Genomic DNA, 14,094 nt, shown 5'->3' with positions numbered 1-14,094 from the left:
TGGATATGATTTGAAACTTCATAAATTGATGAAATAAATTGAATAAGGATAATTTAAATTTAATTAATATATTATAGAAAAATTCATAAACATGTATATTCCTTATACACTAGAAACAGGATAATGATGTCTACAAACTCTAATCTGATTTCATGTGATGCACTCTATATAGAATGGAATGGTCGGTCAAAAAAAAAAAAAAAAAAAAACAGAACAATTATTCAAGAAAAATCTATCCCTACGAAAGATTAATCTGTAGTTCTTTATAACAAGGTAGTCTCAAACCTCAACATGACAATGGATAGACACCCAATTTATACTAATAAGGTCCTTAAACGCATAATGAAACTAGATATATTGTAAAAATAAAGTAAAAGTCTTTAAGTCATCACCAAAATTTGCAACTTAAAATTTGTACAAAAAATAATTCATTTGAAAACATGTGTCTGACCAAAACGTGGAAATGAGCGCTAGACCTCCTACCAGGTTAAAAGGGATTACTCCTTTCGTAATGGGTTCCATTTTTTAAAAACAATTGGTGATAAAAGGGATTACACATTGGTTTATATGCAAGTATCTAGTTTCTTTTTTTACCAATGTGGGATTGAGATTGAGTTCTGCTCTTGGCCTACCATCAACGACTGTTCATCAGATCCAATCCTTTTTCATATCGCTACTCTCGGGACACGCTCACATGACCTGGACCATCAGGAAAACTTTCGATACAAGGCTTCAGGATCAACCATGTTGGACCGAACATTACCGAGGATTGTGCCACCTGCCTCAACCACATCTTTCGGGTTACTTATTCCCTAATTGTATTCAATGTTCTTGTTGTTATTATTATTATTATTATTATTATTATTATTATTATTATTATTATTTGAAGTTCTCATTACACACAATTAAGATAGATATCTTATATGATATCCACTATTGCATTCAATATGGCATAGTTTTTTATCTAGGTCTTGACGATGATATTTCGTCTCTAGTGACATGATATCACATACGATAATGGTGTCATTAGATTTTAGAAAATGCATAACTACCTATTAAATATAATTAAAATACAAATAGTAAGCAAAACTACATATTATTCATTGTTTTATGAACATTAACCTTTTAAATAAAAAAAAGAGGAGAAGGTCGGCGAGTGGTGACTCACATTGTCACATTCCTATTGGCAACATTTTGGCGTAACCAATGAAAGCGGTAAGAAGCACCCATGCCCATTACGTTTGGTGTGAAACGTCACCCCAAGAAATCCAATCTTGGTCCTTGTGGTCCCTTTGCAATTATAATTTATAAATAAACACTCCATTAAATTAAAATCTTAATTGTTTTGAATGAACAAATTGTATGTTCTTTCTTTTAATTTTAGAAAACACATATTTAAAATATTATCTTATAACCCCATACACAAATATAGAATCCGAAAACGGAGGTATTATAAGGTACTTAACTTCTTATATAACGTCTTTAGGTTTTTTAAATGTAATTTCTAAATTATATATATAAATTAGAAATAAGTTGTTTTCATGTAATTTATTGTTCTTGAATCACCCTACACATAGTGGGCCCCCACAAGAAATGACAACTTTTTTTTTTTTTTTTTTTTGTAACTATGATTTTAACTTTTCATATTTATATCGCGATTTAAATAATCAATATTATTTTTTAAAAACATTTTTTAAATTGAATATTGTAATTTGTTAACGTCTCGTAGGGGTCGCATAGCTAAACGGTCTAGATCCTTCCACGTCTAATCCAGGAGAATACTTTTCCCGCCTTAACGGCGACGATTTTTCCATAAAACAATTTAATATTATTTTAAAAATATAAAAATATATAGAAAAAAATCATATTTTCCACCGGCATGCTTTTATCTTAATTAATATAAGGACAATGACATATTTATATATTTCTTATCTATTTGGCAGTTACTTTTTAATCATTATAAAAAAAAAACGTATTTATGCATATAAATTAATATGTTTTTATACAAATTAAACATGTACGTAAGAATTGATAAGAATTTCTTTTCTATACATAAAATTCATTAGGAAATTACTAAAAACCCCTTTATTCGCAGAACCCGATTCCTGGATTCCAGGGTCATTTTTGTCAATTACTAGTCGACATTATTTCAGTATTTACGTGAAAAACAAACTTTACTTAATGACACTAGAAATTCATGATCAAAGATCGAGAAGGTACAAAATTTGAAATTTCCGAATAAAATTTCTAGAGAGAGAACGTAGATTTGTTTTGAAAAAGAATATTTTGGCAGATTTTCCATTCATTACATTGATTGATCATTCATAAATCTAAGCGTGGTGTTGAGATTTCCTTGCCTTCTTCATTGTATTTCATCTTTAATTTGAACTCGATCATCATCATCATCATCAACAGCGGATAAATATCTATTTGTTTTTGTTCAGGGTTTTCTGTAATCGATCAAAATCTGATATTACAGTTTCGTTAGTATCTGGATTTGATTGAAAGTTTTTAACTTAATTTTAGGCGTTGATTGGTTTTTGGCGAAGAACACACGGAACAGAGAGAAACACTGTGCAAACAATTTGTTTCTATACGTTTTGTCTTTTGGATAATAGATTTTGGTATGCCGGAAAATCGGCGTGTTCAGAGGAATAATTCTTCCATCTCCAATTCTTCGTTGAATCACAACATTGAAGGTACAAAATGCATTATCCTCGGCTTTAATTTCTACAATTTTACATCATTCGTTAGTAATTTTGCTTAAATTTCAAGCAACAAATGGTCTATATGCTCCGATCATATCCCGATTGCTTCATTTTCGTTTTCGTTTTGTATAACTCTGTTATCGCCCACTGTTTTACTTTAATTTCCCCCAATTTTTCTCTGTTTATACCCTGCATCTTGACTTTTACATCAAATTTTGTAATTTCACTCTTAAACCAAGCAAACGATCGTAAATTCGTTGAATTTGTGTGACTCGGAGGCTTCATTAACTCGAATTATGTGAAATTTCTTTATTTATATCTTGAATTCTGGGATTTTAGAAGCCATAAGGCGATTGAGAATTCACTCAGATGGGAAAGAAGATGAAACTGCTTCAACAGTGTATCCAGATCGACCTGGAGAACCCGATTGTATATATTATTTAAGAACCGGAGCGTGTGGCTATGGTGATAACTGTAGGTTTAATCATCCAACTTACAATGCTCAGGTAAAAAAAAAAAAAAAAAAAACTTGTTTTTTATCATAAATTTATGGAGATTTTCTTTCTGATCTATATTCGATTCTCATTTGTTCATCAATTTACAGATGAATCATCACGGAGGTGACCTCCCAGAAAGAGTTGGAGAGCCAGATTGTGTTGTAAGTTTCTTCATTATCCTACTTTGTTGGATTTTAATTCCATTTGTGTGATTATTTGATTCTTTTAAGGGTAATATGGTAATTTAAAAGTTTTATTCTGTTATGTCGTGTCCTGTTCAGTCCTAATCTTACCAAACGATACGATAAATAATTATGTTCCAAAAGTTACACTTAGGGAGTAAAAATATTAGAAAACCGATTGTTAAGATAAACGTGAAATTACCAAACTACCCTTTTCAGTATTTTTTAAAGACGGGTACTTGCAAATACGGATCGACATGCAAATACAATCACCCCCGTGATAGGCGTGGTTTAGGACCGGTCATGTTAAACATGGTCGGGCTACCAATGCGACAGGTATCATTTTTCTTTTTTCTTTTTAAATTTAATGTATTTAGAAATTTAAATTAAAAAAAATGTGTTTAGGACCAAAAATCATGTTCTCATTATCTACGAACCGGATCATGTAAATTTGGAGTTACGTGCAAGTTCCACCACCCACAACCACCGCTAGAACCAACATCCCATGGCGGCGGTCCACCACCATGGCCATATCCGACCCCCCAAACTTACTTTCCGGTCATGCTGCCGCCCTCTGCCGCCACCCAAGGGTGGAGCCCGGTTGGTCTTCCATTGAGACCCGTAAGTTATAGTAAATTTCAAATTACATTTTTGGTCCCTATGAATAGGTGATTTTCCTAATTTTGATCCCAAAAGGTTTTCATTGCAATTTTGATCCTTATTTGAAATCTTTGTTTTGTTTTTGGTCTCTATTCCAAATAAAATAAATAACTATTTTAATTGTGGTCCTTATCTAAAATTTTTGTAATGTTTTTGGCCAAAAACATTACAAAAACCTCAAAAAGAGTTATTTACAAAAAAATCCCAAACTTTTTTCAAAAGTTTCAGTAAAGTCTTAAAAGTTTTTTTATGAAGAGAAAAGTCTTAATATTTTGAAAAAGTCATATAATCTATCATTTGTTGTTCAAATATAAAAAAAGATTTTTTCGTTAATTTAGGTAAAACATCAAAATATTGAGACTTTTCTGTTAAAAAAAACTTTTAGGACTTTATTGAAACTTTTGAGAAGTTTGAGACTTTTCTATAGACAACCCTAGAGAAAATGTCAAAAACAAGCTATATTTTGGGACCAAAACTGTAAAATACTTGAATTTTTTTAAAAAGCCTTTGAAGTTTGAATTGTGCTGGTGAAGTTGACTATTTGACTTTTTGAATACAGGGTCAACCCGTGTGTTCGTATTATAGTCTGTATGGGATTTGCAAGTACGGGCCGGGTTGTAAATATGATCACCCAGTGATGGTATATTCATACAATTACGCCATCGGGATGAATATGATGACATCATCAGTTCTCCCATACGCAACAAGTAATGGAAAGTTATCTACAAATGATTCTTCTCAATCTCAATCTCATTCTGATTAAAGTTGGAATATCGTTTTGTTATTTGTGTTTTTGTTTTTGTCGGAAAAAAACTATACTTTATCACTATTGTTTATACTTTATACCTTTCGATATAAATTATTTACAATTTGTTGGATTTTATTTCTTTAAAAAACTTGTGGAAGTGAGAGAAGGGTGTCTATTTGGAGCATAGTTTAAGGGGGAATAAATTTTTCTTGTGGTATTTGAGTATGGTGTGTTTGGATTTTTTAGAAAAGATAAAAATAAAATTACAAGTTATGATGAAAACAAAAATAAAAAGGGTTAAAATAGTCATTTTGGTTCTTCACTCCATGTCTTTTTCAAGCCCTAAATACATGGTGCAAGAAATTGATATGAATATGATGAGGGATCCAATGAGATCACCAAACGTAGGGGTTACCCTTGATGATGCTATACCCCATAACTGTGATAATGCCACGTGTCATGATATAAAAAATATGATGTATCAACAATTTGTTTTTGCTACATAGCTCAAAAACTTTTTTCAATAGAAATTAACCAACTTATGTTTTATCTATCTTAAATATTATATAAATATATTTTTTTTTTAGTTTTTAAACATATATCAATGTCTTTATATAAAATATATGAGATGGCTACAATTTTTTTAGTTTTTTAAACATATATCAATATTTAAATAAATAAAAAAAGATAAAATGCTATGTGAGTATAATGTTGTTTAATCTTTGATTTTTTAATGGTGAATTTTCTATAAAATATATTCATTTTTATTTTATATATTTAATTAAATAGATCAACTAATCTAAAACATATAGAAAAACTAATATTCAAATATAGCTAGGATGTAAAATCAATCTCATCTCTAATAGTCAAATGTATTTAATTTTCTTTCCAAATAGTAAAAAGTTTTGAAAAAAAAACTACCCCAGATTAGAAAAATGGTATTTGTTTGCTATTTAAGTCAAATTAACCTTTTAGAGGAATATATATTTTCCATGTTATTATTGGTGTGGGGAGCTGAACTTCAGGAAAAAAAAACCTTTTTCAGAAAAAGTTGGGTGAATTATTTGCATGCCAGAAATGGGTGCAATATAAAAGAGAAAGGATTCTTTATGTTTCCTGAAATATTCTTCATAATTTTCCAAATCCCTCTTATATGTAATATAATTGTGACATTCTGATAATATTCAACAAGAAGTAAAGTAAACAAAAATAATAAAATAAAAAACTCTGGAACATTTATGTACCTTAAGGTATTGAATATTTGCAACTAAGCGCACGTGCTAAAAACAACTGCAATTTGTTAGTCATATTTATACAAAATTGACAAAATTGTAAAAATGATTTATATGGTTTATCATTTTCTTTGGGTAAGGTCCAAAAAATGATTTTATTTAGCGGTTTATTTTGGTTTTGATCCTACCTCGTTAAGTTTAATAACATGACTGTTAATTTTTGATGAATGATAGATTTATCCTTAAGACCATTTCTGCAGTTTTATCTTTTTACCAAACTATAAAGACCAATTATGCAATTTTTCTTTTTTATTTTATTGAATTATTGTATATTAGTTCTTTTGATATTATTTTTTATTGGATTATTATATATTAGTAAATATTAGTTTCAATATATTATATTTATATATTAATAAATATTACTTTTTTTATTATTAATTGTTTTTTGAATTTCTTCTTTATTGCATTAATTATTTTTATTGAATTATTATATATTAATAAATATTATTTTTAACATATAATATTTATCTATTGGTAAGTGTTACTTTTTATTGGATTATTAATTTCATTTAATTATTTTTTTAAATATCTTTATTGTGTTAATTCTTTTTATTTGATTAGTAATTTAAATTTATTATTTTTATTTATAATAAATAATATTTTTTTAATTGTTTTTATTTTCTTTTAATTTCTTTCTTTATTGTTTTAAATAAAAATACCAAAAAATCTCACCCACCCCACCTTTCTTAATTTACTTTATATTTTGAAGATAACATATTTTGGACACCACCAGCAACATCATTCAGTCAAAACAAACCACTATCAACTTAGTGGCAGGTATAAAAGATTCCAACGGATTGTGATGAGGTTGTCTTATGTGGCTATTGGTGGTATTACTTTATGGAATTTATCATGAGTAAGCAACGCTCATAGAATTACTTAATGGAATTTATCACGAGTTATTATGAGACGATAATATCTTATAATGTTTAAACGGAGATATATGAGTTGTGGTTTACAAGTCAGTTGTGCATTGATGATACGTAAACGCATCAGTAACTTGATGTTACAAAACATATTGTTGTGCATGATCTGATGAGTAAATGATGCAAGAATATAATTCAAAGTTTATTTGTTCCTTTTTCCCTAATGGGAAAGTGATATCTTTGGGTCCCTCGGTGATTTGGTGTTGATTTATAGTGTCGGACCCGACAAGGACTAAATTGATGTGTTCGATTAGAAGTTCTACGTCATTATAAATCAGAAATCGAGAAAAAATGTATTAGACAATGATATTGATTGTGTTCCATGTCTCATGTCGAAATGATTGTTAGGCGTGTCAAACCCAACAAATTAATGGGTACAAAATGACTCCAAAAACACTACTACATTGCACTAAAAATGTAATACAAGGTAAGTAGGGTCGATCTATAGAGACACGGAACAATGGCTTATACCTTTTTGCGTAAGCTATAAATGTGGTCACAAGAATGGGGGAGTTTATATGCACTGATTTAAACAAAAGACTAAAGTAATGAGTAAACAATTGATAAACTAAAATAAATTCAAGATTTATAAGTATTCCTACTCTATGCAAGACAAATTAGTAATGTGATTCCATAAATGAAATGAAAATTTTCAAAATCTATCTAAGTTGGTACTTGGAAATGCTAACAAGCTCTGGCACCTCTCATTCACCATATTGATTAACCAAAATAAGCTATTTGATTAATCCTAACCTTACCAATATAATCTAAACAAGCTCTTAGAATTAAATGGAGAGATTGCATTATACTTTATGTGAATATTTCCGACAACATTCAATACTCCTCACAAGCTATGCAGTGTACGAATGTGTGAATTTGATTTACACTAGATTTATTCTAACGAATTCAATTTAGTGCTTGTTACTTGTTCTATTTTACAAAACAATTACGGATTTTGCATAATAGATAACTTGGCTGATTTAACCCTAACTCAAATCGCTAATAAGAACTAGAATTGAAATCCAACTTTCACTTCAAACAAAATCAAATTCATTAGATAGCATTTAGAAACAAACAAGAAATCACATGACTGAAATCACACACAATAGTCAATACATAAAGTTGGAGAGTCTAGAGTTCTAGCCACACATGACTAGAACAAGATTAACAAGTCTAGAAATGAATTTAAAGTACTAAAGTGCTTACAAAGATGAAATTAAAATGTTTCCAAATGATATTCTTCAAGCTACAAAGTAAAAACTTCTTTTAAGAGTTGTCCTTGGTCGTCTGGAGTGAATGAGAGTCTCTTTTTTTTTTTGGCTAAAAATCCCAAAATTAGATCATAAAAGAAAACTGCCCAGAAAGTTATGCGACAGACACGGCCCCGTGTCAAAGTGTGAAGAAATGACACGGCCCCGTGTCACTTAAAAGTTGTAAAATTTTCTAATACACAACCAACGTACGTTGATAAACCATTTGATCAGTGAAGAGTTTGCACATTGTTCCATAAAGATAATGCCTCCATATCTTTAATGCGGATACTACTGCTGTCAACTCCAAATCATGAGTGGGGTAGTTGTTCTCATGCTCTTTCATTGTCGAGAGGCATATGCTATCACTTTATCTATATGGTTCAGAACACAACCTATCCCAACTCCAGATGCATTGCTATAGACTATGAAGTCTTCAAATTCGTTAGGTAAAGAAATAATCGGTGCTTTAGATAACTTCTTATTTAATTTCTTGAATCCTTCTGCATGTTTCTCACTCCATGTATATGTAGCTCCTTTATGGGTCAAAGTTGTTAATGCAACACCTATCGAAGAAAAGCCTTGGATAAACCTTCATTAATGTCCAACTAATTGTAGAAAACTACGAATCTCAGTGGGGCTTTTTGGTCGTTCCCATTTCATTGCAGCTTCAATCTTTGCTGGATCAACCATTATTCCTTCTTGTTTAACTACATGAACCAAGAATTGGACTTCTCAAATCCAAAATCACATTTGGAGAGCTTTTCATAATGCTTCTTCTTCTTTAAAACTTCTAATACTTATCGCAGGTGCTTGCTATGATCCTGGTGTCTCTTTGAGTAAATCAGAATGTCATCTATGAACACTATTACAAATTTATCGAGGAATGGTTTACAAACCTTGTGCATCAAATCCATAAATGTTGCTAGAGCATTGGTTAGTCCAAACGACATAACCAAGAACTCATAGTTTTTCATATCCTATTTTGAATGTGGTATTCTCAATATATTGCTCTTCACATCCAACTGATGATATCCTGACCTAAGATCGATCTTTGAAAAATAGCTCGAACCTTGCAGTTGATCGAACATGTCATCAATCCTTGGAAATGGATACTTGTTTTTCACCTTTGCCTTGTTCATCTCTCACACCATCTTGCTTCACTTCCTCCTCCTCCTCCAAACTTCTTACAACCAAAGTTTGAGAATTTCCTTTTCTTGTTTGTGCTAGAAGATCCCTCAAACTTTCTCTTCTCGCCAACTTCAACCTTGTTGGCGGTTCTGGCTTCGATCATTTCTTCAAAAAAATTAGCATCCCAGATGGCCGCCTCAAGAGTAGGTGGCTAGCATACTAGCTGTCACACCCCCAAACCGAATTGGCGGAAACATTCGGGGGTGGAGGACGTCATGTACAGTGTCACAACAATGCATAATATTAAACAAGCAACAACATCATCCATTACATTAATAGTATAATTCAATACAAGTGTGTTCTGTGTAATTATAATAAGACACCAAAAATGAATAATAAAAAATAAAGACAAGTCTAAAAGTGCTCGGTCTTCTCAAAACCTACAATCGGTACCTATCTACTGATGACTAGAGAATACAAGTTATTTTGAAAGAAAGGAATAACATTAAAGCTGGTGAGTTCATAAGTATTTAATGTCAAATGTTGTATAAGTTTGAAGAAAAGTGTTTGTAAATGTTGTAAATATCTGTAAATGTTTGTAATGAAAGTCTGCTGTAAATGTTTGAATTTCCTAGAAAATCCTATATTTTCTACTAAAATACAGCCTTCTACTAAGACCCGAATGTTCTAAATGTTTGTTTCTTGTAAGAGTGTGTGTTTTCCCAAGTGTGACTATCATTACCAAATATAGTTTTAGATTATCGTTTATGTGAGAAGATCATAATGTGAATGCAATAGGAAAATAATAAAGTATTGTAGTATTATATATATAGTAACTACTGTTGTACTAACTACCTTAAATCAATTTTTAATAAAGGTATAATGTGATATGATTGTAACCTTGGTTGATCGACTAGTGGTAAACACGACGCTCGAAGTCGTCGAAAAGTTATGACATTCGTCACCTATAGACCTGCAGTGTGACATCCCCATTTTCACGACCAGAAAAGACCGATTTTGTTTATGCTTTATAAAAAAATCAGAGTTCTTCTTTTAATAAAAATGTTGCGGAATTTGTTCCCAGAAAAACATGATAAATACGTTATTAAAACATTTTCGAAGAAACGTATTCTATTCATTTCAAAACGTTTGGGATGTCATCGTTAATACAGAAACATAAGCATAAATAGAACTTACATTTATTTATACTAGTGATCTACATCTCCTTAAATCTCTCAGTGTAATGTGACTTCATATCAACACATGTGATATAAATAAACTGAGTGGGTCAGGTTGGGAAACCTAGTGAGTACATAGGGTTTTCAACCCACAATAATATAATTATTATATTTAAACAATCAAACAATCAACCAAATTACCCATCCCCATTATCTTCCTTACTCTTAAGGATTTATCCTAAGAGTCATCTATCCTGCATTCGTTTATTCCGAAGTCCCTTACTTCCAGGGTTATAGAACTGGCACTAAATCCATAGCTGCCAATGTTCATTCATAAAGCACTAATTCCATAGCTGCTATAGTCTATTCATCAGGTACTAAATCCATAGCTACCAGTGTTTATCTAATAAGTACTAAGTCCATAGCTACTAATTCCTAACAGGTACTAAATCCATAGCTACCAGCGTCTAACTAATAGGTACTAAGTCCATAGCTACCAATTCCTAACAGGTACTAAATCCATAGCTACCAACGTCTAACAGGTACTAAATCCATAGCTACCGGTGTTTGCCCAATAGGCACTAAGTCTATAGCTGCCAATGTATACTCTCATCATCTTATATCTCTCGTCATTCATCTACCCATGTCATACCCAACATATTCGTATATATAAAATACGTATACAGTTTAAATCATTTAAAACATGTATAAAACGTTCATCCAGCATAAACAGCAAGTATTCAGATAATATGCACACATAGCACATAGTTTATATAAAATACTTCATATCTATGTGTAAGATGAAAGGGACTATGCACTCACCTGAAAGGTGGTGACTTAGTACTCGAACAACGCTTCGATACTCTCAAAACAATTTTCTTTGATAAAACCTAGTATCAACACCACTAGGGTTTAGTCTAACGATAACCGCGACAAATTAATAGTCTGACTATTATTATTATCATATAAGTGTTAAATAACACTCAATATAATTCATAATAATAGCCCGAATAATTATTTTAAGGACCTAATAACATTCCTATAATTATTTGAAAGCTATATTAAAAGTTGCGTAAGCATAACACACTTACAGCGAATTTTATCGAAAACCGGAACTTTCTTTGGAGCAGCGTTTCGAAACCGAAAGACACTTTTTCTCGGGACTCCGGGAGCCTCGGGGCTTCCTTAGGGTGCTAGGGGGTTTACCTAGCTTTTTAGGGGATTAGGGTAGGCTAGAGAGATAAAATAGTGAGAGAAAGAATGAATTTTGGTGTGAAAAACTCGGAAAGGCTCGCACCCTATTTATAGGTCGGAGGACCTTGGATTAAGTTGGGCGTACTCCTCGGATAAGGCCACCAGCTCGGACCCAGCTGTCTTCGTACTTCGGATGGATAAGGGCGAGGGTACACGGGGCATACAGACTTTGGACGCTGGGCGTAATGCGAAGTGACATGTCCTTCATCCGAAGCGAGCGGTGATCAGCAAGCGACGGTCAGGATTGAGCCACATCATCGATCAAGCAACAGATTTCGCAAATTGCATTCTCGACTTCTAAAAATCATAACTTTTGCATACGAGCTTCGTTTTCGACGTTCTTTATATCCACGCGAAGGTGGGAACGTAATCTACAACTTTCGTTTAGACTCCGTTGGCTAATTTTGAATCAATTTTAAATTTTATATTACTAACAGGCCGGGACAGGGTTGGTCTATTAAATTCTCATAACTTCTTCATCTGACATCCGTTTTCACCCATATTTTTCTTGTTACACTACTCTTAACAAGATCTTCGATTCCTGTTTAGGTCGTGTCGGCCAAAAATCACTCGATCTAATATTCGAATTTCGGGTTGTACACTGCTAATCCGAAACTTCGAAAAATCATAACTTCTTCATACGAAGTCCGATTTGGGAGTTCCTTTTATCAATGTTCTTAGTTAAACATATTCTACGACTTTCGTTTAGATTGCTAAGGCTAAATCTTGCTCTATTGTAAATTCACTATTTACGCTTCCCGATGCCGTGTCGGTTCCGTCGCGAAACTTCGACGGGTCATAACTTCTTCGTTATAACTTGGATTTTAGCGTCTTTATATGTACGGAAACCTAGTGACATATACTACAACTTGGTTCATATTATTTATTCTAAATAATCTTTTGTCGAAAAGTCATTTTCGACCCCTATTGCCTCTAAATTGACTAGCCTGGATCTATGGGCGTTACATGCAGGTCCCACTGTAGCTAGCAACAAGGTATATGATAGTCAGTCCAGTACAGATCTATACACAAATTCACGCTCTCCCTCCAGTAGACTTTGGTTACAAAACGAGACACAACAGTATGATGCCATGCCCCGAAGTAGTGGCTCACATTTATGTTATAATATTCTTGTATTTGTATAGTATGATCTATCTGTTCTAGTGTATTGTATGTTCTCTTTGTATAGTATGTAGTATGTTCCTCCTTGTTTCTCATTATAGTATGTTTGAACTGACTCATGTATGAACTAACTCTTGTATGTTTTATTGTACTAGAAGTAATGAGTACTAATCTCCTAAACTATACCTATCATAGTTTACTAGTAATATTGTTTGAATGACTTAGTATGTTTGTACTCCTTTGTTATCTAAAAGCATTGAACTTATGTAAGAACTTTTATATCTATACATATATACATGATATATAACTAAGATTCAAATGACATTCATATAAACTACCGATATCCTAAGTCCACAATCAAACAATGAACAGGAAATAAAGCGAGTTATTAGTCATAAGTCCCTTCAACCTTATTTATATAACTATATCTGAATAGATGTGATTTTGACAATATATAAGCTTTAAAAGAGTTTGATAGAGAGTTTTAGCATATAAAATAGTTTGATAAAATGTTTCGAAATAGTTGTTTGCTAACATAGATTTGAAGTATATGAAATCCATCTATTTGATAGTTATTAATCACATGTGATTGATATAATAACTATAATGTTTCAACTTGTATCCCCCCATAAAAGCATTTAAAATCATTTAAAAGGTTAGTTAGGGGTATGAACTCACCTAAAGTGAGTGATGCGAATGAAAGATCGGTATAGGTTGCTAAGTGTCAAGTGAAGACTCGAGCACACACAAATCCTATTTAGCATATAATGACACATATATGGATATGTTTAGTGTTTATAGAACTTAATCATGCAAGGGAACACCTTAGGGACTAGGAACCACTTGAATGGAAGTGTTACAATCATGTGTGATTGCACATAAAGGGGTTTACGTCCACACATGGTGTTCACGGCCATGATGTTTATGGCCATGGAGTTTGTGGCCCTAAGAGATTATGGCCATGGAGTTTGCGACCCTAGGAGATTACGGCCGTACACTCATGAAGACATGTGCCAAAGAGTGTTTTATGGTCTTATTCAACAACAAGGAAGTGTGTCTTTACCCATTCCTAGCCTTAAGAAGAGTTTATGGCCAAACTAGGAATCTTAATAAGGGTTTACGGCCAAAGGAGATGTTCTTGGCCGT

The 14,094-nt window shown here is 32.1% G+C and overlaps 1 protein-coding gene across 2 annotated transcripts; it reads left to right on the top strand.

The window, feature by feature from the left end:
* The first annotated feature begins 2,090 nt into the window (after positions 1–2,090).
* LOC145005691 (zinc finger CCCH domain-containing protein 3-like) lies at positions 2,091–4,930 on the top strand. Of its 2 annotated transcripts, XM_078964808.1 has the most exons (7): positions 2,091–2,216; positions 2,527–2,699; positions 3,048–3,214; positions 3,313–3,366; positions 3,607–3,723; positions 3,793–4,008; positions 4,607–4,930. In XM_078964808.1, the coding sequence occupies exons 2-7, from the start codon at positions 2,627–2,629 to the stop codon at positions 4,808–4,810; spliced, it is 831 nt and encodes a 276-aa protein (XP_078820934.1). In that variant the 5' UTR covers positions 2,091–2,216; positions 2,527–2,626; the 3' UTR covers positions 4,811–4,930. The 2 variants fall into 2 exon arrangements, with proteins under 2 accessions (XP_078820934.1, XP_078820933.1); XM_078964807.1 differs by lacking the exon at positions 2,091–2,216 and having other exon boundaries at positions 2,223–2,699.
* Positions 4,931–14,094: the final 9,164 nt, after the last annotated feature.

The sequence above is a fragment of the Lactuca saligna genome, chromosome 7 (genome assembly GCF_052625555.1).
Source record: "Lactuca saligna cultivar CGN05327 chromosome 7, ASM5262555v1, whole genome shotgun sequence".
Classification (NCBI taxonomy): domain Eukaryota; kingdom Viridiplantae; phylum Streptophyta; class Magnoliopsida; order Asterales; family Asteraceae; genus Lactuca; species Lactuca saligna.
Note: the sequence above shows the minus strand (reverse complement) of the source record. Positions and strands in the feature narration are given on the sequence as shown.

Excerpts from the sequence above, each read along its gene's own strand:
- LOC145005691 (XM_078964808.1), top strand. The coding sequence starts at position 2,627 with ATGCCGGAAAATCGGCGTGTTCAGAGGAATAATTCTTCCATCTCCAAT. Across the intron at positions 2,700-3,047 it reads GTTGAATCACAACATTGAAG|AAGCCATAAGGCGATTGAGA; the intron begins GTACAAAATGCA and ends CTGGGATTTTAG. Across the intron at positions 4,009-4,606 it reads TTGGTCTTCCATTGAGACCC|GGTCAACCCGTGTGTTCGTA; the intron begins GTAAGTTATAGT and ends TTTTGAATACAG.